At 39.5% G+C, this 26,231-nt stretch overlaps 2 protein-coding genes and 1 non-coding gene across 13 annotated transcripts in view; all 3 read right to left on the bottom strand.

Annotated features, from left to right (window-relative positions):
* Window positions 1–26,231, bottom strand: part of LOC136424855 (androgen-induced gene 1 protein-like) — a 51,101-nt gene that overhangs the window by 12,829 nt on the left and 12,041 nt on the right. The window lies entirely within an intron of this gene.
* LOC136424515 (centrosomal protein of 128 kDa-like) lies at window positions 967–15,552 on the bottom strand. The gene is made up of 8 exons (XM_066413130.1): window positions 15,517–15,552; window positions 13,866–14,045; window positions 10,631–10,792; window positions 8,042–9,077; window positions 5,792–6,084; window positions 4,047–4,259; window positions 3,519–3,725; window positions 967–3,258 (listed from the first exon to the last, which is right to left on the bottom strand). Exons 1-8 carry the CDS (start codon window positions 15,550–15,552, stop codon window positions 2,017–2,019), a joined length of 3,369 nt encoding a protein of 1,122 aa, XP_066269227.1. The 3' UTR covers window positions 967–2,016.
* On the bottom strand, window positions 11,242–11,312 carry Trnag-gcc (transfer RNA glycine (anticodon GCC)). Its single transcript has one exon. It is a non-coding gene; the product is annotated as a tRNA-Gly (tRNA).

Genomic DNA, 26,231 nt, shown 5'->3' with positions numbered 1-26,231 from the left:
TTTAGACATTCCGTGATGTTTTTATGCATCCGCAATGTTGTATATTGACATGTTCGTGATGTTTTTACGTAACATTCGGTCTGTCCCAAATTCTGTGTCAGATTTCTAAGCAAGATTTATATGTGCCTTTATAACGCCATGCCGCTGTAAGTTCCTGTTAAACTATGATGCCCAAATGAAAAATAAGCTTCTACACACGCAACTGCAACGGTTTACTTCACGTTGTAGTTTGATCAATGTATGTACGAAATCTGCAAATATGCGAAAAAAGTTCGAAGAAATATGGGTGTGTCTTCATAGTTCATACTCTGATGTCACAGCAATGGGATGTTCGTGACAAAAATATCAAAATATGTTACAAAAATATATTTTTGGTCTTCCACTGGCCTATTTTAGGGAACACATTCTTGTCTGTATTTTTTTATTACTGCATTGAAGACGTTTGGTTGTGTTGCATATTACAAATACGTAGAGGAGAAACAATTGACTGTGTTTCAATTGGAAACATCAAGATTGATAATGGTTTTATTTAGAACACAACTTCGTATCGCTACAATCGCAGCCCTAAGGCTGAATAGATGTTGTGATTATAGACTGTTATAACGATGATATTATCGTAATAGATTAATATAAAAAACATACGAATCTTAAAGACAGCATTTGCCTACCTAGGCATCAAGGTCAAGTATTCAAGACCCCAAGTCATAATGTCAGGCTAGGAGTATCGAAATCCACAAAGTCAAGATCCTCGTTGACTATAATGAATGACCATTTTCGACACTTCAAGTTACCAACATGTCCGGTAAACAAAATAACCAAAATGATAGAAATACGGCTGGTCTTTCTACAGACGCCATCGGTGGTCAAAACAATATTTATTGTTTGTTTTCCACAGGATTTTTGTCTGGCTCTTTAGAATTGATTAACCCGGCAAAACCCGGCAAAACAGAAATAGAAGGACTGCTACATTTGGAAATATTTTTATTTCAATGTGATCAAATGATCACTTTACAGACATGTATACACATAATTGTTTCAGCAAAATGAATTGTTACTTACGATTTACATGTAGATCAATATCCGTCCCTTATTCTAATTCGGACATATTCTTATGCTCAAGTCAAAGCTGACATCATTATCATCAATTACCATTATAACAAATTACATTTTAGATACATATACACTACAGAGGTATGGCTGTTTAAGAACATTTTCTATTAACAAGTTCTATTTTCCGTTCAAACTATGGAAGCGTTATTGACTGAGTTTTTAACATTATCAATTATCAACCAATGGGATATAAACTGATTCGTGCTGCAAGGTAGGCAAGGTGGAACACTTAAGCAGGGTATTTACAACCACTTTTACTTGTGCACTTTACTTGAAGAGGAGGGGAAAGCATCTTGTGATTTCCTGGTGAAAGCTTACAAAGAAGGTACTGAAATACATGTTGACCCTCATTTGACAAGGATGTGAAAGTAAAGTACTTCATGCGTCTTCGCGCTGAAAGCTGTCATAAAAGCTGCTGACATATGTACATGTTAACCTCCAATTGACCCTCAACTAGGAAAACAAAAAGAAGCTGCGGACATACACGTTGACCCTCACGGTGCCCTTCATTTAGGAAAACCTTGAGAAGACGTATCGGTTGTTAAGAGATAGATATTTGAAGATATTTTAAGTGTCGGAATGCGGCGGTACGTTTTCAGAAGGCCGATGGTTAATATGTACGTGAGACCGTCTATGTCCGGGAATTTGGATTATTGGGATCTATGCAGAAATCTTCTGTGTTTGACGAACATTAGACAACCTAGATTAAGACACTGAACATATAAAAAGGACTTTCATGGCAATTAATTATGAAACAATAAGAAGATATTATCAAACTCTATCAAGGAACAATACTTCTTGTGCTATTTTCACAAAGCATGCATGTATCTGTATACGTAGGCTAATCTTTTGTGTTGACCTGTACTTGACGAAATGGGGACATATGTATGATAAGGTTTTTATTAGTCAATAACCCTCTTGGGTTAAGAGCTGATCCTCAACAACATAAGATATCTTTATTCGGCACACCTTAAGCGAAGGCATTCTTAGCGCTATTCTTAGATTTACCTTGCCGGAAGTGTCGGCTCGCGTTTGATCTTTCGGTGACGTCACGTCAGAAGACGTCTTACAATTTCTGTCCTTGTTTGTTTCAAGGTCACCACTGACTTGCGTCATCAACGTCTCAAGGATCTTCTTCATCTCAGCATCGGCGATTCTTCCTTCTTGAAGGGTCTCCTCCATGAGAGAAGCGCCCCCTGGCGAGTCCTTCTGGTACGGGATGGTGGCCGAAACCAGAGTGTCTGAAAAGGCGAGTTGAGCAATGGTGGTACACAGTTCGCGTAAACGGTCAAGTTCATACGACAGCTGGAAGTTCTGTACAGTCCATTCGATCTCTCTCACTTCCAGTTCGTCTTGAAGCTTCAAGTTTTCTGCGAAGAGGTGGACAAGATCTAAGCGTTCACACGGGTAGACCTCCACAGTTGGAGTTATGAAAGAATGCGCCGGGCTCTCGGCTTCCTCTTGGGCGGAATTTGGTGAGGAAATTGTTTCTAAATGTTGGGATTCCTCCGACGAGCCACCCACGATTTTGAAAGTGCCAGCTGCAGCCGCGGTGTCGGTTTGATCTTCCACAGCCTCGCAACCATCTCCGCTAATACTTGTAATTTTGTGTGCTTCTACGGTGTGGTTTTGACTACATTCCGTGCGATTCTGGCAAACACAAGCCTTGCTGCTAACTCCATTCTCTCTGTCGTCATTTTGAAGCGCTGGAGATTGGGGAACATTCTTACATCGAGCAATTCCGCTCGTGTCTTGCTCGGGTTCGGTTTCAGGGCCTTTAGTCGGTGCCATTAGTTTGGAATTCTCGCCGCATTCCCGGAGAGTCGCAGATTCCCGGAAAGCAATTCCGTCTCTTTCGCGAGCCGGCTGGACAAAACAATCAACGGTGTCCTCAACACCCTGCATGAGATTCTGCAGGGACGAATATGCTTGATTATATTTTTGAAGTAGTTTCGGTTCTTCTGTGCTGTTTTCAGCATGGATTTCTAACGCTGCAGGGGTGTTATTGATGTTGTCATCGCTTCGGTTTAGCAGTGTTTTTAAGCTGGTCATGTGTTCCCGCAAGCTTGAGCTGTTCGTGGATATCGTTGCGCAATGATCGTAGAGTGATTGAAGTAATGTGTCAATTTCTCCCTGGCGGTCGTCCATCTGTAAAACATTTTGAAAAAATGCACGGTTATAGTTTAAAAGTAACGGTGCCCAAGGAGCTAATAGAGACTATACAACGTCATTGCGGTGCCTTTAATTTGAAATATTCAAATTGTAATTGATAACATAGACTATACAGAGGAATACCCTCTTATTTTAACAATAACATATGATCATCATTATCATGATAACAAGCAATCTTTTCTCAATTCAAACTGTCAATGTTAATGTCAAAATAAGTTTGCTTTGTGTCTTTTTACCTGGCTGTTTTGTTCCTGAGTTTCTCTTAAAAGCAACCCGTAGTCTGTGCACACTTTCTGTAGGCGGTCAAAGTGATGCTGCAGTTCATCAACTACGTGCAAGACGGCGCTCCAATCAGGCGACTCTTCTGTCAGACCGCCATTTTTATCTCTGAGGTCTGAAGTTTGTGCTGAGCAATCCAGGAGCAGTTTTCTCGTTTCTTCAATCTGCAAGAGAGATTTCACACAAAACATAGCTACATCAAACTTAGAGTAGATCAACCATATGATAGAAATCACTATGAAACACTTTCAGGCTTTCAGATGGTAATTCATGCCCACTACTAGCACCAAACTAGGCACAGCCTCATTACTCGAAAGAGTACTTACTGGCTCAACTTCAAGGTGAATATTCAAGGTGAATGCAAACATAGTCAAACTGAAGTCATATTTTCTTGCATACTAGTTGCCCTAAATTGCACAAATTGAGTTGAATTGAAAAAAGAACAAGAATCAAGACGACGCAACTTTTCCAATGCCTAACCTCACCTTAGCGAGTTTCTCTTGCAACATTTGTAGTTTTCCACCAGACAAAGGCACTTGCTTCAAGTCAGGATCGACAACGACAGTCAATCCCATTGGTGACGTAGCCGTCCCTGATGACGTCATATCCAGACGAGACCGTCCACCATGTTGTTCTACTATCCCAGAATCCCCGTTTGTTTCGCAGTTTAAGTCTTCAGAAGCGTCATGGAGGATCGTCTATGTAGGTTTGATAAGGTAAAACGGACAAAAAAAAAGAAAACAGAAACTAAAATAAGATGATTAGAAGAAACATTACTGAAATGTAAAAAATAGCTTACAAAATTTGAAGACAAGAAGGATTATAACAAAAACAAGACGGATATAACACAAAGAAAGACAATCGTAGAGAGATTTATGTAGGAAAGAAAGTAAAGTAGCACTAAAACTAAGAACAGAACAACAAACGGGGGGATAAACTGGGAAGAAGAAAAGGATTAACATTAGTCCCACACCCTACTTACCACCCAAAACAACGACTTTGTCTCAAATAAGAGAGTGTGAAATTGATAGCGCATACTCAAGTGTTTGTTGTGCATTTTACGGCAAGTTTCTTACAGTGCTTACTTGTACTATTGCTTGTATATTAACATAGACTCTGCATGTTGCTGATTTGCAGTAGCCCAGGTGGGTGTTGGTCCTGGGAGATACGGCAAGTTAGGCCACTTATACTCGATTTCATGGATGGTAACTGTTGGGAACATCAAGTTATGATAAAAAAAAGGAAATTGCTTGAGCGGCATTTTGTGGCACATATGTTTCATCAATGTTTTGGTGCTTGTGTTTTGATCCAAACCTTAAACTTTGATACTGATATATACTAGTTCAAGAACAGATGACGTTTTAGTTATAGAATATTCTGTGGTGGGTTCAGCAAGGCCATACACCATTATGATTATAATTATGGACTGTGCTAATTGTTTTGCTTCAATGCAGCGGATTATAACAACGTAAATTTTTACCAAATCTGAAAAAAAAGAGTGAGAGTTCTAACTAAAGATAAAAGAGCTGAGTAAGAATGCGCAAGATTGCCATCCATAAAACCGAGTTTCGGCGGCATGTGTGTGATATGTGTGGGGGTAGCCAGATAGAGACATTCAGTACCATTAGAACTCGCTAGGTGTGAGATCCACGTCTGCTCTGCAAAGATCAGAGTGAGGTCAGAGGTTAGTGTAGAGGTCATAGGTCAGTAGGAGGACGAAGGGACATTGGCTGACCGGAATTGAACAGACCCGTAGAAAGTATCCTTGTTCTATTGCACTTTTGTACCAAGCTTTGCATTACCCAAGTGTGTTACCATTTAACCCAGATAAAAACGTGTTATTGGCCAATGGTCACGTGACGTTACGCACCAAATCACGCGAGACGAACGTGAATATGTGAGCTGATAATCTTTCTTATTTCTTACATTTCATGTAGTTATTATGAAAGTGAAACTACTACATTTTAGGATCGCAGAGAAAGGCTTGGGTAACTACAAAACTAATAAACAAATCATAATCATGACAGACCACTCATAACTGTTATTATCACAGACATTTTGAACAAGATGGTTTTACATGTGTAATCATGGGTGAACGTTAGTCGACGAAAATGTAACACAGATAAGCATAACGGCATTTCTTCAAAACAATGGAAACACAGAGTGAAAAAGATGTTCATTGATCAAAGGACATGGAAGTAAACACAGAATGTATTTCTGTCCTTCTTACTTTGGTCTTGTCCTGAGCAATCATGTCCTTCAGACCCCTGCTTCTGGTTGAGGTCTTCTTCGTAGGACTGCCATCTTTGGAGGACTTGCTCTTCTTCTTGTCGTCGCTAGGGGGCGTTATGGCACTGGCGATGTCGTCACGAGCCGGCTGTTTCCGCCACCTGAACTCCTCCCCGTCCGTCTTCAGCCCCGCCTCCGTCTTCAGGATTCTGAGTTCCTCGGACATGACGGTCAGCTCCTTCTCCTGCCGCTTACACACGTCGTCTTTTCGGTCAAGGCAGGTCTGAAGGTACTCTGGAATTACAAAGCAAAATCATTGCATGTTTGAAGATCCTCTGATGAAGAAAACAAAGCCATGTAAGTAACAGTTATCTTCCGTTAAGTTTAGGCAGGTTTGAAGGTAGTCTAAAGGTACCTGGGTAGTTGACCTTTTAACAAAAAAAGATCATTAACTTTCATTACTATATGTCAAATAGATTTAGGACGATCAACCTTATTGTTGCGCTTAGAACAACAATTTTACTGATACTAATAGTTGTACATAAGAAGAAAAAAAAGATTTCCCTTCAAGCGTCAAACAAACTGATCTAGTTAGGCACTTATAAACGTTGCCATGTGCGTGTGTGTGTTTGGTTGGTTGTTAACACAAAGAAAGACTATGTATACATATGATTCATAGGACGTTGAATATTGGCGATCAGGCCACACTGTGGCGCAGGACAGACCCAAAGATGAGAAAACGAAGGGCCACAGCTACACAACCGAATGTCTCACTCGCTATTCAAAGGATAGAAGAGGGCCTGCATGGGGGGGTCCCGACAACGCTCTACGCTAAATTCGGAGGGCCGGCTACGTAATACACTAAATTCAGAAAGCCTCCGTAATACGCTAAATTCAGAAAGCCTCCCTACGCAATACGCTAAATTCAGAAAGCCTCCCCTACGCTCTAAGCTAGATTATGGAGTGGTCGGAAACGCTCTACGTAAAATCAAAACGGCCGATTACGCTCTACGTAAAAGGGGCATGCAGGCCCTCATAGAAGAATATCAAGAATATAATCCCGACCCACCTAAGTGCGTCTGCAGTTCCTCTATGTTCTCCTCCAGCCGCTGGAACTCGCTTATCTGCCTATTCACGTCATAAACAAACAAACATACAAACAAACAAACAAACAAACAAACAAACAAACAAACAAACGAACAAACCCACCTAGGTGCGTCTGCAGCTCCTCTATGTTCTGCTCCAGCAGACACATCTCCTCCAGCCGCTGAAACTCGCTTATCTGCCTATCCACGTCATAAACAAACAAACAAACAAACAAACAAACAAACAAACAAACAAACGAACAAACCCACCTAAGTGCGTCTGCAGCTCCTCTATGTTCTGCTCCAGCAGACACATCTCCTCCAGCCGCTGAAACTCGCTTATCTGCCTATCCACGTCATAAACAAACAAACAAACAAACAAACAAACAAACAAACGAACAAACCCACCTAAGTGCGTCTGCAGTTCCTCTATGTTCTGCTCCAGCAGACACATCTCCTCCAGCCGCTGGAACTCGCTTATCTGCTTCTCCACGTCATAAATAAACAAACAAACAAACAAACAAACAAACAAACAAACAAACGAACGAACAAACCCACCTAGGTGCGTCTGCAGCTCCTCTATGTTCTGCTCCAGCAGACACATCTCCTCAAGCCGCTGGAACTCGCTTATCTGCTTCTCCACGTCATAAACAAACAAACAAACAAACAAACAAACAAACAAATGAACAAACCCACCTAAGTGCGTCTGCAGCTCCTCTATGTTCTGCTCCAGCAGACACATCTCCTCCAGCCGCTGGAACTCGCTTATCTGCTTCTCCACGTCATAAATAAACAAACAAACAAACAAACAAACAAACAAACAAACAAACAAACAAACAAACAAACGAGCAAACCCACCTAGGTGCGTCTGCAGCTCCTCTATGTTCTGCTCCAGCAGACACATCTCCTCCAGTCTCTGGAACTCGCTTATCTGCTTCTCCACGTCATAAATAAACAAACAAACAAACAAACAAACAAACAAACAAACAAACAAACAAACAAACGAGCAAACCCACCTAGGTGCGTCTGCAGCTCCTCTATGTTTTGCTCCAGCAGACACATCTCCTCCAGTCTCTGGAACTCGCTTATCTGCTTCTCCACGTCATAAATAAACAAACAAACAAACAAACAAACAAACAAACAAACAAACAAACGAGCAAACCCACCTAGGTGCGTCTGCAGCTCCTCTATGTTCTGCTCCAGCAGACACATCTCCTCTAGTCTCTGGAACTCGCTTATCTGCTTCTCCACGTCCTTCTCCTGACGCGCAGCCGCCATGTCCTGCTCGTTACCCGCGCAGATTCTCGCGAGATCTTCGTTCCTCCCCTCCATGTCCGCCAGCTTGTTCCGCAGGAAGGTCACCTCTTCTTCGAGTTGTTTTTTGTTGATGTCCTCTTTACTGCCTGAGTCTGGTGTTCTCGCGCTTTTTGCACACTTGATTTCTAGTTCGTATTTCTGAATTGTTGACACTAGAATCCTGTTGTCATACTCCATGGCGGCAAGTTTCTGTTTTGATATAGAATTGTCTTCTTCGAGAAGTCTGAGCTTCGCTTTGAGGTCATGGCCGCCATCTTTACCACGAGGTCGAAGGTTACCCGCCTTCTTCTCGGCCTGATATCGCGAGACTTGGGCCGTGAGATTGTGGTTCTGCTCCTCCAGATCCGAAACGGTCCTGCGCAAGACGTCAGCTTCCTCTTCAAGGAACTGCAACTGTCTGCGCAGTTCTTCCACGTTTTCTGGCATGTCACTTTCCGGGTAGCTCGCTTCCGATTCGCTACTTGAGGCTGACATGTTCTTACACCTCCCGCGGTACTTTTGTAGCTCTACACCAAGCTTTTCGTTCTTAACCTCCATTTCTATCAACTTCCGTCCTAACGTTGTCGCTTCTTCCTCAACAAGTTTAAGTTTCAGTTTCAACTGAGCTTCTTTGCTGATGTTACTGGATTCAGACTGTTCAGCTTGTTCGCTTTCACTAGATTCGAACTCGCCGTACTTTCTTTTATACTGTTCTAATTGAAACTGTAGACCATCTCTGTCTTTTTCGACTTCGACTAGAGATTGTCGCATGAGGTTGGTCTCTTCTTCCACGAGCTCAAGCTGCCGGCGCACGTCGGACTGAGCCTCGGCGCTGGTCGCTTGGGAGACCGCCGAGGAAGCATCCTCCGTATCTGAGCCTTTGTTGTGGGTTTTGGCCTTCTGGACCTGCAAGAGAAAAAAAAAAAAATCTTAGATCATTTTCTTATTTTGGGCTTGCTTTCAGTGTCTGTTTGATTGTATTTAATTATATCTTTTGTTTCGATGAAGACAATAACATAAGCCACCAGCTTGGCTTGATTACGTCGTCTTCAAGTCCTGGAATTAAATGTGATTTTATAAAAAAAGGAAAATAAGAGTAAACAACTAAACGCCATTCAAATCAGTCGTTCTCTAGAGCATACTGTCATTGATTTGTTTAACGTTATAGCTTTTGAACACATGTATTTGAATGTCCTAAATCACCAAGATTAACGGCGGCACCATTGACAGTAGTGACTTAATTACAGTTATCCTAATCATTTTGGAAACTGTATAACTCTTTACATCTTAAGTATTCTAATTGTGATTATTCATTCATTATCTCTTGTTTCGGATGCTGAAAACGTAGCCAGGAAGACATTTGTAAGGGGTTTCTATCTTAACGAATTTGGGATATTATACAGCACTTGAAACGTACGTGTTTTGCATAAACGTTTTTAACTACATTACAAGCAAGCAGGAACCTATTCCTCATGTAAATTATCGTAAATTGCCTTCGACGAATTCGATTACGTTTCTCGTTAAATGAATTACAGCCAGTTTGTTGTCAGATGACTGGGACCTCAGCTACATGCCTCTACTTTGGACAGTCCAAATATTGATATATCTGTGTGACAAGTCTACGGGCACAAGAATATTACGGATGAAATTTAGGTTAACATTTCTTACTGATAGGATATACTTGAAGCTTTATTAGTTAAACGCAGAACAGACTTTTAGCAAATTCTATGCCAATGAATCGAACATTGCTACCATAGCTTTAATCCGGATTTATGTTTTTCAGTATTTGAACGTCAAATAACATGCAGATCTATCAACAAGCATCTAGTGCCAATGTCTAGCATCATACAAAAGGCAAGCCAACAAATGGTCCACGGAATCTGCTTGTCTGAACCTACCTTTTTACGACGTAACATTGTTAGCCGATATATTTCACTCAATACCTTTTGGTTTACAATCTTGAACTGTCTAATATACAATCTATGGTTATACAAATTTCAATAAACCGATGTATACTAATTCTAAGGAAACTAGGAAAGGATATCAAAATGTGTCATACACCAATGACTTCATGCAGGAGACGATGACAGAAACATTTATTGCAACCACCAGAACAAGAACAAATAGATTCAAGAACAGTCCAATCCTTTATATGACCCATCTTTTGAATGAACAGTGACATCTAAACTTACGCATATGTTCATTGTTGCGAATAAGTCTCGCCTTTACATATCCATGCAGACCGTTACTGATCTGACCGGTTGTTTTAACTGCTTAGTTGCCTTTTAGAATCGTAATGTATCTGTCTCTGCCAATTGAAAGTATTGTTTGTATAAGCGGTATATAGTTGGTTTTTGAATACGACCTGTAAGGCAGGTACGCAATTCAGCCGGTTGGCTGCTATGTACTAACTGCTATGTTGTTTTAGAAATAAACCCTTCTAAAAAAATGTGACCTACCTGTTTTCTGAGCTTCTCGACCTCCCCCTTCAGCGCCTGCCGAGATGTCTCGGACTTGACGAGTTTGTGTCTGAGATGCTGATTCTGCTCCTCCACCCTGGACCGCTTCTCCTCTACCTGCTCCAGCTCGTGATGGAGACGGACAGACACATCTTTTGCCACCTGTGGTATCAAAAAGATGCAGAGATGAACAAAGGCCCGATTTACACAGGCACAAGTTTTCGGAGTCAACTTGGGGTTGCGTATGACGAGCTTTAGGGCTGCGCAAGTTTTCTTACTAAGATACGCTACTTGAGTGGCCTAGGGCTCTCCTTGCATAGTCCTGAGTCGACTCCAAGTCAAATTACACATATTGAAAGATAGTTCTCCTAAAACCAAAAAGCTAAGTATAGCTATGCCCTGCCTCTAACGTTGCTAGGATACCACGTGCTGTCGTCTGTCAGTTTTCCCATTGGTGTGAGGTATCCGATGTCAGCGTTTAGTACAAAACTATTTGCTAAGAAGTTCAAAATTGTAAGAGATGAATTTGAAGAACCTCTGTGTCAACGTTTTCAGTTGTACAAAAATAATTAATCTATTCTTCACCTGAAAGACATGAAGAAAAAATATTCTGCATCGGCCGGGAATCGAACCCGGGCCTCCCGCGTGGCAGGCGAGAATTCTACCACTGAACCACCGATGCTGCCTGAATACGTACGTACAAAGCTGACGTCAAAATTGTTTGGCTTATTCCCTCGGTCGATTGATTGTGCTGATCTCAACCCCTGGGATATTTTCTCTGTGACAAGATAAATGCTGAACATGGTGTGTATTCTTTACTCGACGTAGCCTAAATGAGTTCAACAATGCATTAATGAACATTGCCGTGCCTTGTCAGTGACGGAAAAATAATTATTCGAAAACAGCATACTTAAAAAAACATTACCCGAGGCTGGCTTGTCGGTTGTTTTTCCCCGGTTGAAAACGCAAGTTATTACTTCGCGAGTAAGAAATGAATCAAGAACGATTTTTCTTGCCCCCAGAGACGAGTCCAATGTACTATTAAGCGTTTTTATCGATCGATTCTGCCATTCCCATGCATGAACTTCCCCATTCGTATACGAATATGTGCAGGCGGCATGGCGTTTTTGTGTGAGGAAAATTGCAACACATCTTTTTATTGATATCAGTAAAATATAAGAGTGATTGAAATACTCCTTTTAGAAAGATTTTGCATGGATCGGTTTTGCACACATAAACAACGCAGTCACAAAATTGTTTAAGATGTATTTATCTAACTATATTCTCGATATCTAAAATCTAGATCTGCATTATATCTAAGAGTTTATATAATGTAAGAATCTGTCCTCATGTTAAAGTTGAAAATGTTTAGGAAAGGATTTACAATTTTTGGTATTTAGAATGCAAACGCGCGATTAGCAAAGAGACAACTATGTTCCTCTACTGATGGTTGACGCCTGGTACGTTCACGCCACCAGTTTAGCACAAAAGACTCCACTGTACTTAGTACGAAAGGCTGCACAGTAGGTTGGTTTTCTGTGATTTATCAGCGGAAAACATGCGCGCCCGGGGCCGCACTCATATCGACACGGGCTCACCCCCGGCGGCCATGATGGATCGCGGGTCATCATGGGAGATTTACCGATGACGTCAGAACGCGGTATCTTCCGGCAGACACAAAAGCGGGACTGGTGATAAGATCCACATGTAGTCTGTCAGTGTCGAGCGGAGCTTCGAACGGAATGAAATTCTGCCGGGGAAAGTTTTGTCAATATTACCCGGGATTTGCACTGTAATCAGTATCACTCTTGTTGAAAACAAAGACGTGTACGTATCTTTATAGCACGTCATGTGACGACAGGAGAGACACTAGGTAGGAATAATATAAAAGTGCTATAACGCATCAATAGATTCATGTAATCATTGTGACGAATCCACATATACCTCAGGCTGTAAAAAAGTCTAAACTGACTGACCATGATAATGGTCAAGTAGTAATTTCGTTTGTTTTTACGATGTTTGTTGTTGTTGTTTTTCTTCAGATGGGTACAAAAGAAATGTGATGTATATTTTCTGACCTTGGGATCCTGTTCTCTCTCATACGACTGTGATACTGCAGTATTGTTTTGTTTGAAATGTTCATACAAATTTTTGTTGTTGTTACGTCGATGTTGTTACGTTTGATGTTTGTTTTCATGTTGGTCAATAATAAAATACCTGTAATGTACTAGTGATTTTTCTGACCTTGAGATTCGTCTCAATATCTCTCACGCAACTGTTGTTCCCGAGTTTCAAGCTGCATTTTTTTTACAATTTTTGTTGCTGTTTGTGTTAAAAGAAAGAATAATTGATTTATCTGACCTTGAGATTCTGCTCGATCTTTCTCACACGGCCGTAAAATAATAGTATTTTGGCTTCACAATTTCCATACAATTTTTGTTATTGTTACGTTGTTGGAGGTTATTGAGTTGTTGTTGTTTGCATTTGGGTCAGTGATAAAACGCGTGTAATGTACACATTTCTGACATTGTAATCCTGCTTTCGTTTGTTTTTACAACTTTTTGTTGCTGTTTTTTTGTTTCTATTTTGGGTCACAAGAAAATTAATGTATTTTTTTGACCTTGAGTTCCTGATCGATCTCCCTGACGTGGCTGTAGTTCCCTAGTTTTAACTGACGGATCGACAAATATTGTCAGGTCTTGTTCAATCTCCCGGACACGGCTGTAGTTCCTTTGGTATTCTTAGTAATTATTAAGACAACGTCACATATTGTTGTTGTTTCTGTCAAATGAAAAAAATAAGACCCTTTGCCTGACCTTGAGATCCTGCTCGATCTCCCTGACGCGGCTGTAGTTCCTTTGGTATTCTTAGTAATTATTACGACAACGTCACATATTGTTGTTGTTTCTGACCTTGAGATCCTGTTCAATCTCCCTGACGCGGCTGTAGTTCCTTACAAGTAGAATAAACTGATGGGTCGAGAAAAGTTACAATTTGCTTCTTTTTACCATTTTAGCTGTTGTTGTTTGTATTCATTAGTGTCAAAAGAAAGGATAGGATGATTTTCCTGACCTTGAGATCCTGCTCAATCTCCCTGACGCGGCTGTAGTTCCTTACAAGTAGAATAAACTGATGGGTCGAGAAAAGTTACAATTTGCTTCTTTTTACCATTTTAGCTGTTGTTGTTGTTTGTATTCATTAGTGTCAAAACAAAGAATAAGATATTTTTCCTGACCTTGAGATCCTGCTCGATCTCCCTGACGCGGCTGTAGTTCCCGCGGTCCGCCTCCACCTGTTCGTTCCTCTTCTCCGCCTTGCGCAGGCGCAGCTGCAAGATGCGGCAGTTCCTGGAAGTTTGTTCGAGTTCCCGCTGCAGCTGCCGGAACTGCTCGAACTCCTCTTCCCGGAACGAGTCCTGTGAAATAAACATAAATTATGTTAATGAGGACCCAAACACCTCTTCCCGGAATGAGTCCTGTCAATGCAACATAAATTATGTTAATGAGGACCCGAACTGCTTTTCCCGGAATGAGTCCTGTCAATGCAACATAAATTATGTTAATGAGGACCCGAACTGCTTTTCCCGGAATGAGTCCTGTCAATGCAACATAAATTATGTTAATGAGGACCCGAACTGCTTTTCCCGGAATGAGTCCTGTCAATGCAACATAAATTATGTTAATGAGGAACCAAACTCATCTTCCCGGAACGATCCCTGTTGATGTAACATAATTGGGTTTTGTAAACGTAACATAAATTATGTTAATGAGGAATCAGTGGTTCCTGGAAGTTTGTTCGAGCTCCCGCTGCAGCTGCCGGAACTGTTCGAACTCCTCTTCCCGGAAAGAGCCTTGTTGGTGGCATGAATTATGCTAATGAAGAATCAGCAGTTCATTAAAGTGTGTTACTGTGTGGTCAAGATGGAATTACCTTAATTATGATGAATCAGTCCAATGAAATCTAAATCTCTCTCTTGGCAATGGGAAATGTTATTGTGCTAAGAAGGATTCTACGATTCTTGGAATTGATTGTTTTCTGGCTTTACTCAAAACCAACTTGCCGGATCAGGTCATGCCATTGGTCTTTAAGTAAGACATGATGTTTTCCAAATCGTTCCAAAGTGATGTAAGTTCAGATATTGATTCCGAGAGACAAAATTAGACATTTCCGTAATCATTCACTCACTATTAATTATTAATGACGATGACTAAGCTGATTAGGTATCAGATATGCTTGTACCTTTTTACTGCATTCACTAATTCTACCACAGTTATCACAGTTTAACCGAAGAAATATAAAGATTTCAGGTTGTATGTAAAGATTTAATGATACAGAATAAATTAGAAAATGGATATTTATGGAAGAAATTGTAACACATTAAAGACATTTCTAGAGTAAAAATATGATATACAATAAACATCTCACCTTTGATTCATTTAATACTTCGGAACTTAGGCAATATCTGCTTGAGAATTCAAAAACTTTTTTGTTTTCTTGTTTTTTTTTAAACAGTTATTGCTGATTAGCCAAAGGAAAGTTCAAATATCATCAAAAAATCTTCAATCACATTGAATGGCACAGAAATACACAAAGAATATATCTTTAAATCTTGTAATGCTTAGTGCAGGCAATATCTGCTTAGAAATTCTATAACTGAAATGTGATCTCATCACTAGAAGCAGACGTTACATCATGTAGATTAAGATCCACGAGAAATCTTTAGAGAGATGACATCGTCTGCATGCTTTTAGCTTAAGTACTTCTGCGGGCAGAGATCACATGATCATGATGGAGCAGCTCGGTAATTCCTCTTAGCTGCTGAAGGGTGAAGGGTCACGGCACGCAAAATCGATATATGTCGTAAAATCAGGATATTTACGACATACGGCAGTAACCCCGGGGGTGTAAGCAAACAGAAGCATCTGTGCCGTCGATCCGACGTTTGGCATAACAAACCATTATTCCAAAGATATTGGTTCGAAGAACAGTGTCAACATTTCAGACTCTGTTGAGAATAAATCTCTGTTTAGAATAATTCTTATGATAATAATTGCATAGTAAAACCATGCAAATATCGAGGTGTAGTTGTTTTTTTGTTCCATTTGTTTGAACAACGTTTTGTCATTTGTATTAGACGAAGATTACCCTTCCTGTTGCTTGAAACAGCATGATGTATTGCTAATGTATAATGAATGAGTATTTGTTTAACAATCGCGAATCAAATCAGACTAGGAAATTCATAGGGAAGTCACGAAATCAAATCTGTGTTGCTTTAGAAATAGTTACAGCTGCTTGAGTTCAAGCACGTCTCCTGCATGGTGTAGGAGGAAATGACTTCCCACGAGGGAATTACAGCGTTCCCAGTTTCTGTCTAACTCAGACGCCAATCATTCATGTCTGGATGTCATAATCTCCAGCCATCACCCGTCCATTTCATTTGAATTAAGCAGCTCAAATCAACCTGATCTCTACGGACAGGACATTGATCAAGATGTCAAGAAGGCTGTTTTTAAAAACTGATCAATCTTAGTTTATAGTTGCTTGTATCATATTCAAACAAAAACAAGAAAGAGAAACAAAAATTGCATTTTCTCAACAACTAGGTATCTTGCCGTATAAATAGACAAAGACGCTAAAAAATACAATTTTCTTACAGTAATCATCAATAAATCAAGCATAATGTGAATACCTGAAGATGAAACGTCAGATATGCCTTTTCGTCTCGAGGGAATGCCTTTACAAAAGGGGGTTGCAGGTCCCCGTTTCTGTGTTACACAGACGCCAGTGATTCATGTCTGATGTTCCTAATCCCAAGTCGTTCCGAGTCCATTTCATTTGTCGAAAACGCTTCAATCAAACTAAGTTGCAAGGACAGGCAGAAGTGCAAGATATGTTTCTTACGTTATACATGTATTCAACATCTAAAGAAATACACTACTACGCAAATGATTAATCCACAATTTATTCTACAAACAAAAGGTAGATTTGTGCGCTTTCAAATTTCTTATAGCTAGCATACACCCTATGCACTGTAGAAGAAAAGACCTAGTTATGAGGGAATTGCATGTCCCATTTTCATCCTTACCAAGCCGCAAGATTCACGTTTACCATTTTAATCCATTTCATTTATCCCAAACGGCTTCAATCCAAACTAATCTACACTGACTAGCAGATGAGCAAGAGCTTGTAAAAGCTGTTCTCACTAACAGATCAATCATTTATTATCCTTACATCGTTTTCAAGACCTAAACACTTCACGAATAAGCAATATATCTATTCCACAAATATTTTACTAAAATATAAAATTTGTTCACTTCAAACTATCATGGAATTTACCTTATTCGCTGTTGAAGAAATGGCCTACCCATAAGGGAATTGCATGATATCATTTCATTCTAACGAAGCCGTCAGATTCAGAGCCCATTTCATTTATCCCGAACGGCTTCAATCAAACTAATCTACACGTACAGACAGCTGGTCGGGTCTGAATTTGGCCAGTAATGGACAATACCGTAATTATTCCATAGGGGATTTCACAGCACCGCTATTCTGTCGAAACGGTTTTCACCGAGTGTATTTCAAAGATATACCATGACTGGTACTCAATTTACAGATATTTGTCCCTCTTTATGATTCTGGCTAAATATATCATCAAAGATAAGCTACACATATGTATATACGAATAAATGTTCTCAAAATATTCGTTTGTTCTCATATTATCTTTAACATGTCTTTGTAATACTATTCCATAAACCATCGCTTGTACTTGATTTACGGATATATGTCCCTCTTTATGTTTGAATGTGTATATCATCAATCATAAGATATATCTCGTATGAGATGTAGTTATAGTGTCCGTTTGTCCAGATATCATCTTGAACATGTCTATGTAATACTATGTGCATCTGTTTGTCCAAATAATATCAATAGTCATTATTTTTCTAACGGTGTAATTTATCTAATCATTATTTCATATCGATTATGGTTATGTGATCAATGACGGCATTAAGCATAAATACAAGCTCAAAACGCAAAGAATTGATTGTCTTTAACGCATATTTTTATCTATATTTTGCTGTACAAATGTACATGACCCAATATCGTTGAACATTTCAAAACTTTTCTTGCTTGCAAGTAGATTAATAACACCATATTCAAAGCTTGCTTTTCATGAGCCAAAACTCATCCATGTTAATCTACGGTAATACTTATTATGGGTAGCAGGTGGCCTCTGGGCAGAATTTCTCCAGAGGGTGATGTGTATTTATGGGTGCTATTGTGCATATATAGGTTGAATATGTAAGCTGACCTCGTTTTACATAAAGACGGCAATTTACATGTGCATTTACTGTACGAGTTTTGCGTACACCTTCAAAATGGCTGACTGGCAGCTTATTTGAGATTTGATTTATTCTATAAGGTGGTTTGAAAAATGAACATTGCGTACTACATGACCAAATAAAAAGTTACCTGAATATGATAATCATATGAATGTATAATCTGTCAAAAATGTTTCACACAAAGACGGCAATTTACATGTGCATTTTACTGTACGAGTTTTGAGTACACCCTCAAAATGGCTGACTGGCAGCTTATTCAATATGTGTTTTATTCTATTGGGTTTTTTGAAAAATGAACATGTCATATTATATGGCAGAGTGAAAAGTCATTCGAATAGGGTATTCATATGAATGAATAAGCTGTCAAAATGTGCTAAATTCTGCCTAGATAATGCTAATTTTACTATGAAATGATTTAAAAGTCAACAACTCAATGCTTAGGCGCCAATCAAGATGTCTCCTATGTACCAGGATAATGACATAAATGAATACGCTGTCGAAATGTTATTGAGCTAGCTCAGCTTCTGCCCTGATTTTGCTGTACGGCTATTGTGTCTACCATCTGACTATATAGTAAGTGTCTTACTGAAGATTTGTATATGTTCTTCACTCTGTGATATGAGACGATTTCAAATCTAAAATGACATTGCTAAGGGGTAATCACGATTTCTCCTATGTAGGGTAATCACATTCATGAGTAAGCTGTCAATAATGTAATTGAGCTATATTCTGCTTCGTTGTTGTACCTTCATAGTAACTTTGAATACACAGTCCTGTGTGCATCATCACTACTGTCGTGCGCTAGTGCTGGTAAATCCTAGTTGAAAATACTAATACTACATATCATTCTTATCTTGCTCCTAGTCTTCCCACCGTCCTTGGTGCTGAATAACGTTTTCATCACAACCGTGCCATGGTCTGTAATTTACGTGGATTATGAGGCACACGGGAAATTCAAATGATGGTTTTGATTTATTCAATGCACTGTATTTTATCTTCTTTGTACATCACACAATTCAATATATGTGGTAAAAAGGGAGCCCAAAACTGGTTACGATCATGATAAATACGCACACTAATGTTGTTGAAAGGAAAATTGTTCGCGTTTTCGCGTCAGGATTTATACATAGTTGTATATACCACAAGGATATCAACAATTTATCTTTACAATGAATAAAAATGATCTTGCCAGTAGAAAAAGACGTTCAATAATGCCGCGCTTGTAATTTATACAGACGACCCACCTTTTGGACAAACGTTAAAATAACTAGAGCGAGAATTCCAGCAGCATTGATTCCACGGAGGTCAGACTGATTAGAATCTTGTAAAACCGTCGTCTGTCGAAGCATCTCCAGGATGAAGATTCCTCTTGTCAAAATGATAACATGACGCCAACGTTATTTATACTTCCACAATGATAAATCTACAAGATGACCATTGTTTTTAAACCAGATACAAAGATACGAGCTTGAGTATAACCGGAGTACAAGTTCCCGTAACATTGATATCCGGAAATGTAGACTTCTGAAACCTTGAAAAACCGTCAGATTTAGAAACGTCTCAGACGTAGACGTATCCCTTGTTACAAAGATACTTCGGCGTCAACATATTTGACACCGCTACATTTCAAATGCAACTCTACAAGACAACCGACGTTTCTAAAAAAACAAGGAGAAGAAAGATACGCGTTTGAATACTAACCAGCACGCAAATTCCCGTAACATTGATTTCCGGGAAGGTCAGACTAGGCGGGAACATAAAAACCCACAGTCTGGCTGCGCGCCTATAACACGGGGCATTTCTCCCGCCATAATGACGTTACAGATGAGGCAATCAGTCTCTTCAGGCAGAAAGGGCTGTAACTTACAGGAAGGGTAAAGATAAGGGTAGTTTTGCAGTTGTGTGGATATTGTGGATGGTGTATATTTGAGTGGGGTGGGACAAGTAGCAACTGTCACTCGACATTTTGCATGTGAAAAATAGCAGATTTTGGTCTTATGCTATCCTTTTTTTTCTATATTAGATCTTTACGAATGAGGTTATCAGTCTCTTCAAGCAGAAAGGGCTGTAACTTACAGTAAGAGTAAAGATAAGGGTAGTTTTGAAACTGTGTGGAGATTGTGGATGGTGTAGAGACAAGTGATTAATTCTATTTCTGATTACATGCTCTACTTAAAGATCTGATTCTGTGCGATTGTCAAGCTATTAAATAAATATTCCATCGAACCAGATAGTTAATCAGCAAAACGGCAGGACAGATGATGCACACAAGATTGTTGTGGAATTATTATTTGAGTAATAAGACAAAATCACGAGAGCAGTCAATACGCTGAAGCATACTGCCAAGATTTTAAATCTCTGTATTCATTTCCCTCCTTGTGAAACAAAGACAATAAGAAAACCTTGAAACTAATATGATAATACTGTACTTTTATTATGTAACTATGCTTGCAGCAGTGTCACATCGCAACATCAAAAACATCAGAAAGAAAAGTAGTAAAAGGAACCCAGGAGGAATTTAGCAGTAGATTCCCAACACAAATGGATTGTTGAGGAACCCAGTAAGCCGTCTATCAGCTGTTTATCCTACATGGCAGCCTTCCAACGTAACCTGGCAGGTTTCCAGCGTGGCGTGATCATTCAGAGGGAGTTGTTCTTTATCAGGTCCCCGATGATAGATCTATAGAACACGCGGCGATTTTGGAGCATGATCAGACTTAGTTCATACAAGTTGTAACATTTACAATATCGTAGATATACTACTGCCAAAGTTTTTAGGTATATAACTGCAAAATACTGTAGATATACTATTGACATCATTACAAGCTACGTTTGCAATAAAAGTTTAAGTTTACATGTATATAATTTATTGTTTTATTTTTGATAAGAACAAAAGTTACAAAATAATAGATTACGGATGATACCACATAGTAATATGACCTAAATTACAATCTTTGGCGTTAAACTCATACAAGAACGGCGACCACAAGTCATTATCAGGCTTCCCGCTACCAGCTTTAAAAGCTTGCCCAGCGCGGCTCAGTTTTAATGAGACTCCCTGATGACAAATCTCCCAAAGCTTACGGATTATTCCGAGGCGTAGCGAGGATTGCTCGCCTGTTACAGAGAGATAGTCCTGGTATTTGCTTACTTAGATATTTGCTTACATAGAGATAAATATTGCTGTCTTTTCTATCACCAGGAGAAAGTAGCTTAGATTTTCTTGTTGACTAGTAAACGGATTGAATTTTATGCAGATCAAAATGCACTACCTAGTAAGCAACATTCTGAAAACTAATGAAATGTATGTTTTCTTGCTCAAGCCATTGTAATCGTCCTTGCTATATTAGATATTATTTCATAGTAGTTTCTGCCATACAACGATAGGTGATTGAGTGATTCTATTTGATTCTACAGGTCACATGCATTGGCTAACGTTAAATTAATATGGCGCAAAATGTTTCATGTGCCTAGTGATAAGTCCCATTCTTATTACATAACATGTGATAAAAATGTCATTGTTAAAAAAGTACATACAGTAAAAGACAGAGAAATTTAGTTAGGCAGAGATGAATCTGTCCCACAAGATGATAAAAACATTTTATTATATCATATCATATTATGTTCTATTCTAATTTATTCTAGTATATCATATAATGATAAATTGTGTTATATTATATTCCATTATATCAATTTATACCTCCTGGGGTTCCTTAAAATCACGAGATCACCCACTAGTCGTGTGACTGACAACGTCATGATTGAACCCTGACCGTTGCTAGGCAACCCTGCCCTGATGATGTCATAAGTTGCGGCTGTTGACTTTCAATCAGCCCTGACGTTGACCTCTGTATCCCTAAGCCATAACCCCGCCCCTTCGGCGCATTCCCGGAACGCCTGGCATGCCGGCTATGTGTTCCAATCAACAAGTAAAGTGCGCGGGAGGCTAAGGCTGGTTTGTTTGAAGGTAGGAGTCCATCTACATGAAATACAATTAAATCAAATACAGGAACAAAACATATACAATGGTCAGACATACAGTAGATTAAAGAAATGAAATATGATGAGCTTAAAAGTGATATAGATATGATACCGTCAGAAACTCAGAGTTATCTATATATAACATTCCCTTGCATATGATGTTGACCCCTGTACCCCTAAACTCTAAGATACGTATGCTTCGAACTCTAGTACCATCTCGTTAATTGCAATGAAGATGCAAAGTAAGTTGTTGTGGCAAATATATAGCTATACAAATAGAACAGCGTTGAATTCAAAATGTACCCTATGCAACTCGCTACTTTAAGTACTTATGATTAAGATCCGCATGTTAATGATATAAAATCTACAGCTGGTACGTACAACCAGAATGGCGATGAAAACATCACGCAGGTTAGATCTGCATTTTGACTTATAATCTTTACTCGAATTTTTCAAGCTGGAACACTAATAGCATATCGTTAACTGCAACCAATGTGTGTCAAATGTTATCGCAAGTATATCTTTAAACAGCACAGTGTTGACACCACCGCGCGTGTTGTGACTGCAGTTGTATCCTATGCACTCTAGGAATGAGGATATCGATACCTCATTAAATACAATCAAGATTCTCATGTATGTGATATGAACGGCATGGCTAGTGCGTACGAATAGAAAACCTTTGAAAACATCGCGCAAGTAATTTGGATGTGTACAATATAGAATGTATTGTCCATAGCTGCGCGCTACAACTATTTGTTTGTTTGTTTTATTAAGATCTCCATAAGTGTGAAATTTTGCAAAGTAAGCAGGCAGCCTTGGTAGCTGGTTATATAGTACAATCAAGATCCGCATGCATATGTCTATACTACGGCTAGTGTGTACAATTAGGAAAACGCTGTACACATCACGTATTTTGGATCTATTCCTTAACCTATATCCTTTACTTGACTTAATAGTCCTGTGTGTGGATGCCCTCAGCTAGGATATCTACACCTTGTTACAAGCAAACAAGTCATATCTAAAGGACATGAACGAACGTGTACATCACGTATACAAGAAGAGTACTTTAGACATCGCACCCCCCCCCCCCCTCTGCGAACTTTGGCAGCCGTTCAGAGCCTGTTTTGTAAGACGGATCAGGTCATTACTGCGTTCTGCTGCGGTGGGGGATTTCGGGTAATATGAAGTTACGGTTCCAAGTCGTAAACAGTCCGGGTGGTATATTGAATTCAGCTGCAGTGTGAGTCATACATTCATCACAAGCAAACCTTGCTCCATACCAAAGCACAAGCACACAAATTTACAATTGTGCGTATATTCATGTGCATATGAGTTGCCTATTCATATTTGTTTGCTTTAGGTAGAGTTTGAGGGGAAGAAGTTGTTTTTCACTTTGACCTACCGTTGTACAGCCTGGATATCGAACCGAAAAAATCACTTTACGTTAATTTTAAAAGAAAAATAAGAAATTATTCGCAACTCATGCGGACTTGCATATACGGACAAGTGTCCGCACATCCCTTACTGTCAGCTCCTTCAAAAACAAACTCTGTACATCACTCGGCAACAAATACTCTGTAAATAATTGACTGACCTACCACAAGTATTAGATGACATGTTATGTTGTATAATCTGCTAATCTAGTATGTAATATAAACCTAAGTTTTGGCTTGACATTGTTAACGATTTATATATAGCTTAGTCTTGTGCATTTTTTTTTCCATATGTGCTTCAGTCTTGTGATGGTTTTTGTTAAATCTTGTTTCTTCGATGTAATTTTACTTTGTGTATTGTGTCCGCCGCTATGTGTGTGTTTGACGCATGCGCACTTTGTGAAAGTTTGTATTGAACTTTGAATATACTGTTCCCAGGGCTAACCCTTTGTAATAGCCTTCGGCTAGTTGGGTAGTCCTGGCTGTACTTTCCTACAGTCAAATAAAATAAAATCAAATCAAGTGTGAAGGGGGCTAAAAACAGAGATTGTGACCGAAAAGGCACGTATGGAACGGTGTTCAGCTATCACCTCTTAGCACCTTGAAGTACGAATATTGTGGGGCCTTTTTTCATAGAATTTGTTTGGATTGCAACAACACAGTACAACATACACATGGAGCATCTTGACATAACTTGCACCAACATTACACAAAAACAAATGCGATACTGTAAATGCAAAGTTCGCGTGGTTTTTATTTAGCGCTAAGGGGAAAATTGAGTGTTCGCGGTAGTTTTAAGTTCGCGGCAGTGCTATACATACTGTAATAGTATTGGAAAAAATATTCGCGGTGGCTTTAGGTTCGCGGTGAAAAGTTGCCGCGAAAACCGCGAACATTAAACCACTGCGAACATTTCTGTATTTACAGTATCTCTTATAAATTCATTGTAATGTTCGGAGCTACAGAATTGATGTTAGCTCTTCCATGAATAAAATCCAAAGTAACGTCTGTAGTTATGTCTGTAGTGACGCATTCTGTAATACGATCAGACGTACAGGACATGGACGTGGAATAATTTATGACAATACGTCACTTCCGCTAGTTAGACGCGCTTTATCGTATCATACCAGCGCGCCTCGAGCTCATAGGAAATAGATGTTTCATTTGTCGCGTTCGTTATCGCCTTTTTTATTCCATGTTATTTTGTTGTGGAAAACAAACTACTCTATATACTATAACATATGAAGGCTTCGTTGTGCATGGTAGTTTTGTGAGTTCCAATATACGTCTTTGAAATTTTCTTTCCTCGCATTTTGTTCATACGATGTTTGGACATACATGTAGGGGGTTAATACTTTTTCATCTACCACTATGTGACAGCAGACATCTTTGCAAAGTAAATATTTTCTTACAATTTATGGTAAAAATGTTTATATTCCCATCTCTTCGCAGAAATCCCGCCTCTGCAGATGTTGCGGGAATTGAACCCACCCCGGGGTGACAATTCAGGCGGCCTGCTAATGAGGGTACCATCCCAGCGGTGACGTCATGCGTGACGTATCGCGGCAATGAAACGCCGCTTGTCACGCCAGGCCCGGATAGACAGGGCAGCGTTATGAGCCGTATAATGTACTCTACAAGCAGAGGTCGGTGGGGAAGATTGTGAGTGACCTTTTTATAATATGCTCCGTTTTTTGGAGAGCAAATGATAAAAAGGTCACAATCTTCCCCACCAACCTCTGTTTGGAAAGTATACAATATATGAATGAAGGAATGAATGAACTTTATTGCTCAACAATCGCACATGGTAGGCTTCCCTGGCTGAATTCACACCTACACGGCAAACGAAGTTTGATAAGGCAACGATTAACTGTCAATAGCCTTGGGCCTCCGACATATGGCAGAGGTTGGTGGGGAGAGCGGACAAAAAAACGGAGCATATGATAAAAAGGTCACAATCTTCCCCACCAAACTCTGCTTGGAGAATACGTATAGCGGTCAATAAAAAACTAGCCATATAAAAAACTAGCCATGCAAATGCTATAGTTTCCAGCAGAGTCCAGGGTTTCCATTGTGACTCGGGCTGTCACTTTTCTTGCACATTATTCATTGACCTTGTGTGGCTACAGTAGCTCCGTAAATTTGATTTCTACAGTGGCTTACTAGGTTTTAAGGTATTTGTGTTACTAGACTTCTGACAATAAAATCCTGCTATCAACGTACATACAAACGTACCTTCGTAACATATATGGTTTGCTCAATACCAAACCAAAAAAAAGCTGACGTCGTTTACTTTAATGTGTGTATTTCATAACAACGATAAAGAGCTTATTTTCATGTTACGCGTGTGTAGGTCATGCTATGTGCTTAATTATGCATCTATAAAGGTAATGAAAAAGTCATGAATATAAAATCACCCGTTTCATGAGCCAAACACTAAATCATCATGATACATTAACACTACATATCCCTCAGAATTGGGAAGTCACTCTATTCTATGCTCTTTACCACGCAGCAACGATTAAAATAATACTGATCTCTCGGACCACATTACAATGACCTTCTGAAACAGCACAGACACCTACGTTAACAATTTTTTACATTCGCAAGTGAACCAAATCGCTATCATTGTGGTGAGGCGAAACAAAGAGGTCAATATTCGTGCCCCCCTCCCTCTTTTCAATGACCGTGACACCATCTGTTTTAAGCCCTGCGCATCTGTTCATGTTTGGGAATTTTCCTTCACATACTAGCCCGCGGGTAGCACAGATACTAACCTTTTTTTTTGATATCTACACTGGGCTATTGGATGTTAATCCCCTTATGCTATTCTGATTGTACCGAAAA

This window comes from Branchiostoma lanceolatum, chromosome 18 (assembly GCF_035083965.1).
Source record: "Branchiostoma lanceolatum isolate klBraLanc5 chromosome 18, klBraLanc5.hap2, whole genome shotgun sequence".
Taxonomy (NCBI): domain Eukaryota; kingdom Metazoa; phylum Chordata; class Leptocardii; order Amphioxiformes; family Branchiostomatidae; genus Branchiostoma; species Branchiostoma lanceolatum.
Note: the sequence above shows the minus strand (reverse complement) of the source record. Positions and strands in the feature narration are given on the sequence as shown.

What these genes read in the sequence shown, in the direction of transcription:
- LOC136424515 (XM_066413130.1), bottom strand. Translation starts at nt 15,552, where the DNA reads ATGCTTCTGTTTGCTTACACCCCCGGGGTTACTGCC. An exon ending in TCGAGAAGCTCAGAAAACAG is followed by an intron (nt 9,078 to 10,630) that starts GTAGGTCACATT and finishes TTTCTCTTGCAG; the next exon opens with GTCCAGAAGGCCAAAACCCA. An exon ending in TTGCTCAGGACAAGACCAAA is followed by an intron (nt 4,260 to 5,791) that starts GTAAGAAGGACA and finishes AAACCTACATAG; the next exon opens with ACGATCCTCCATGACGCTTC.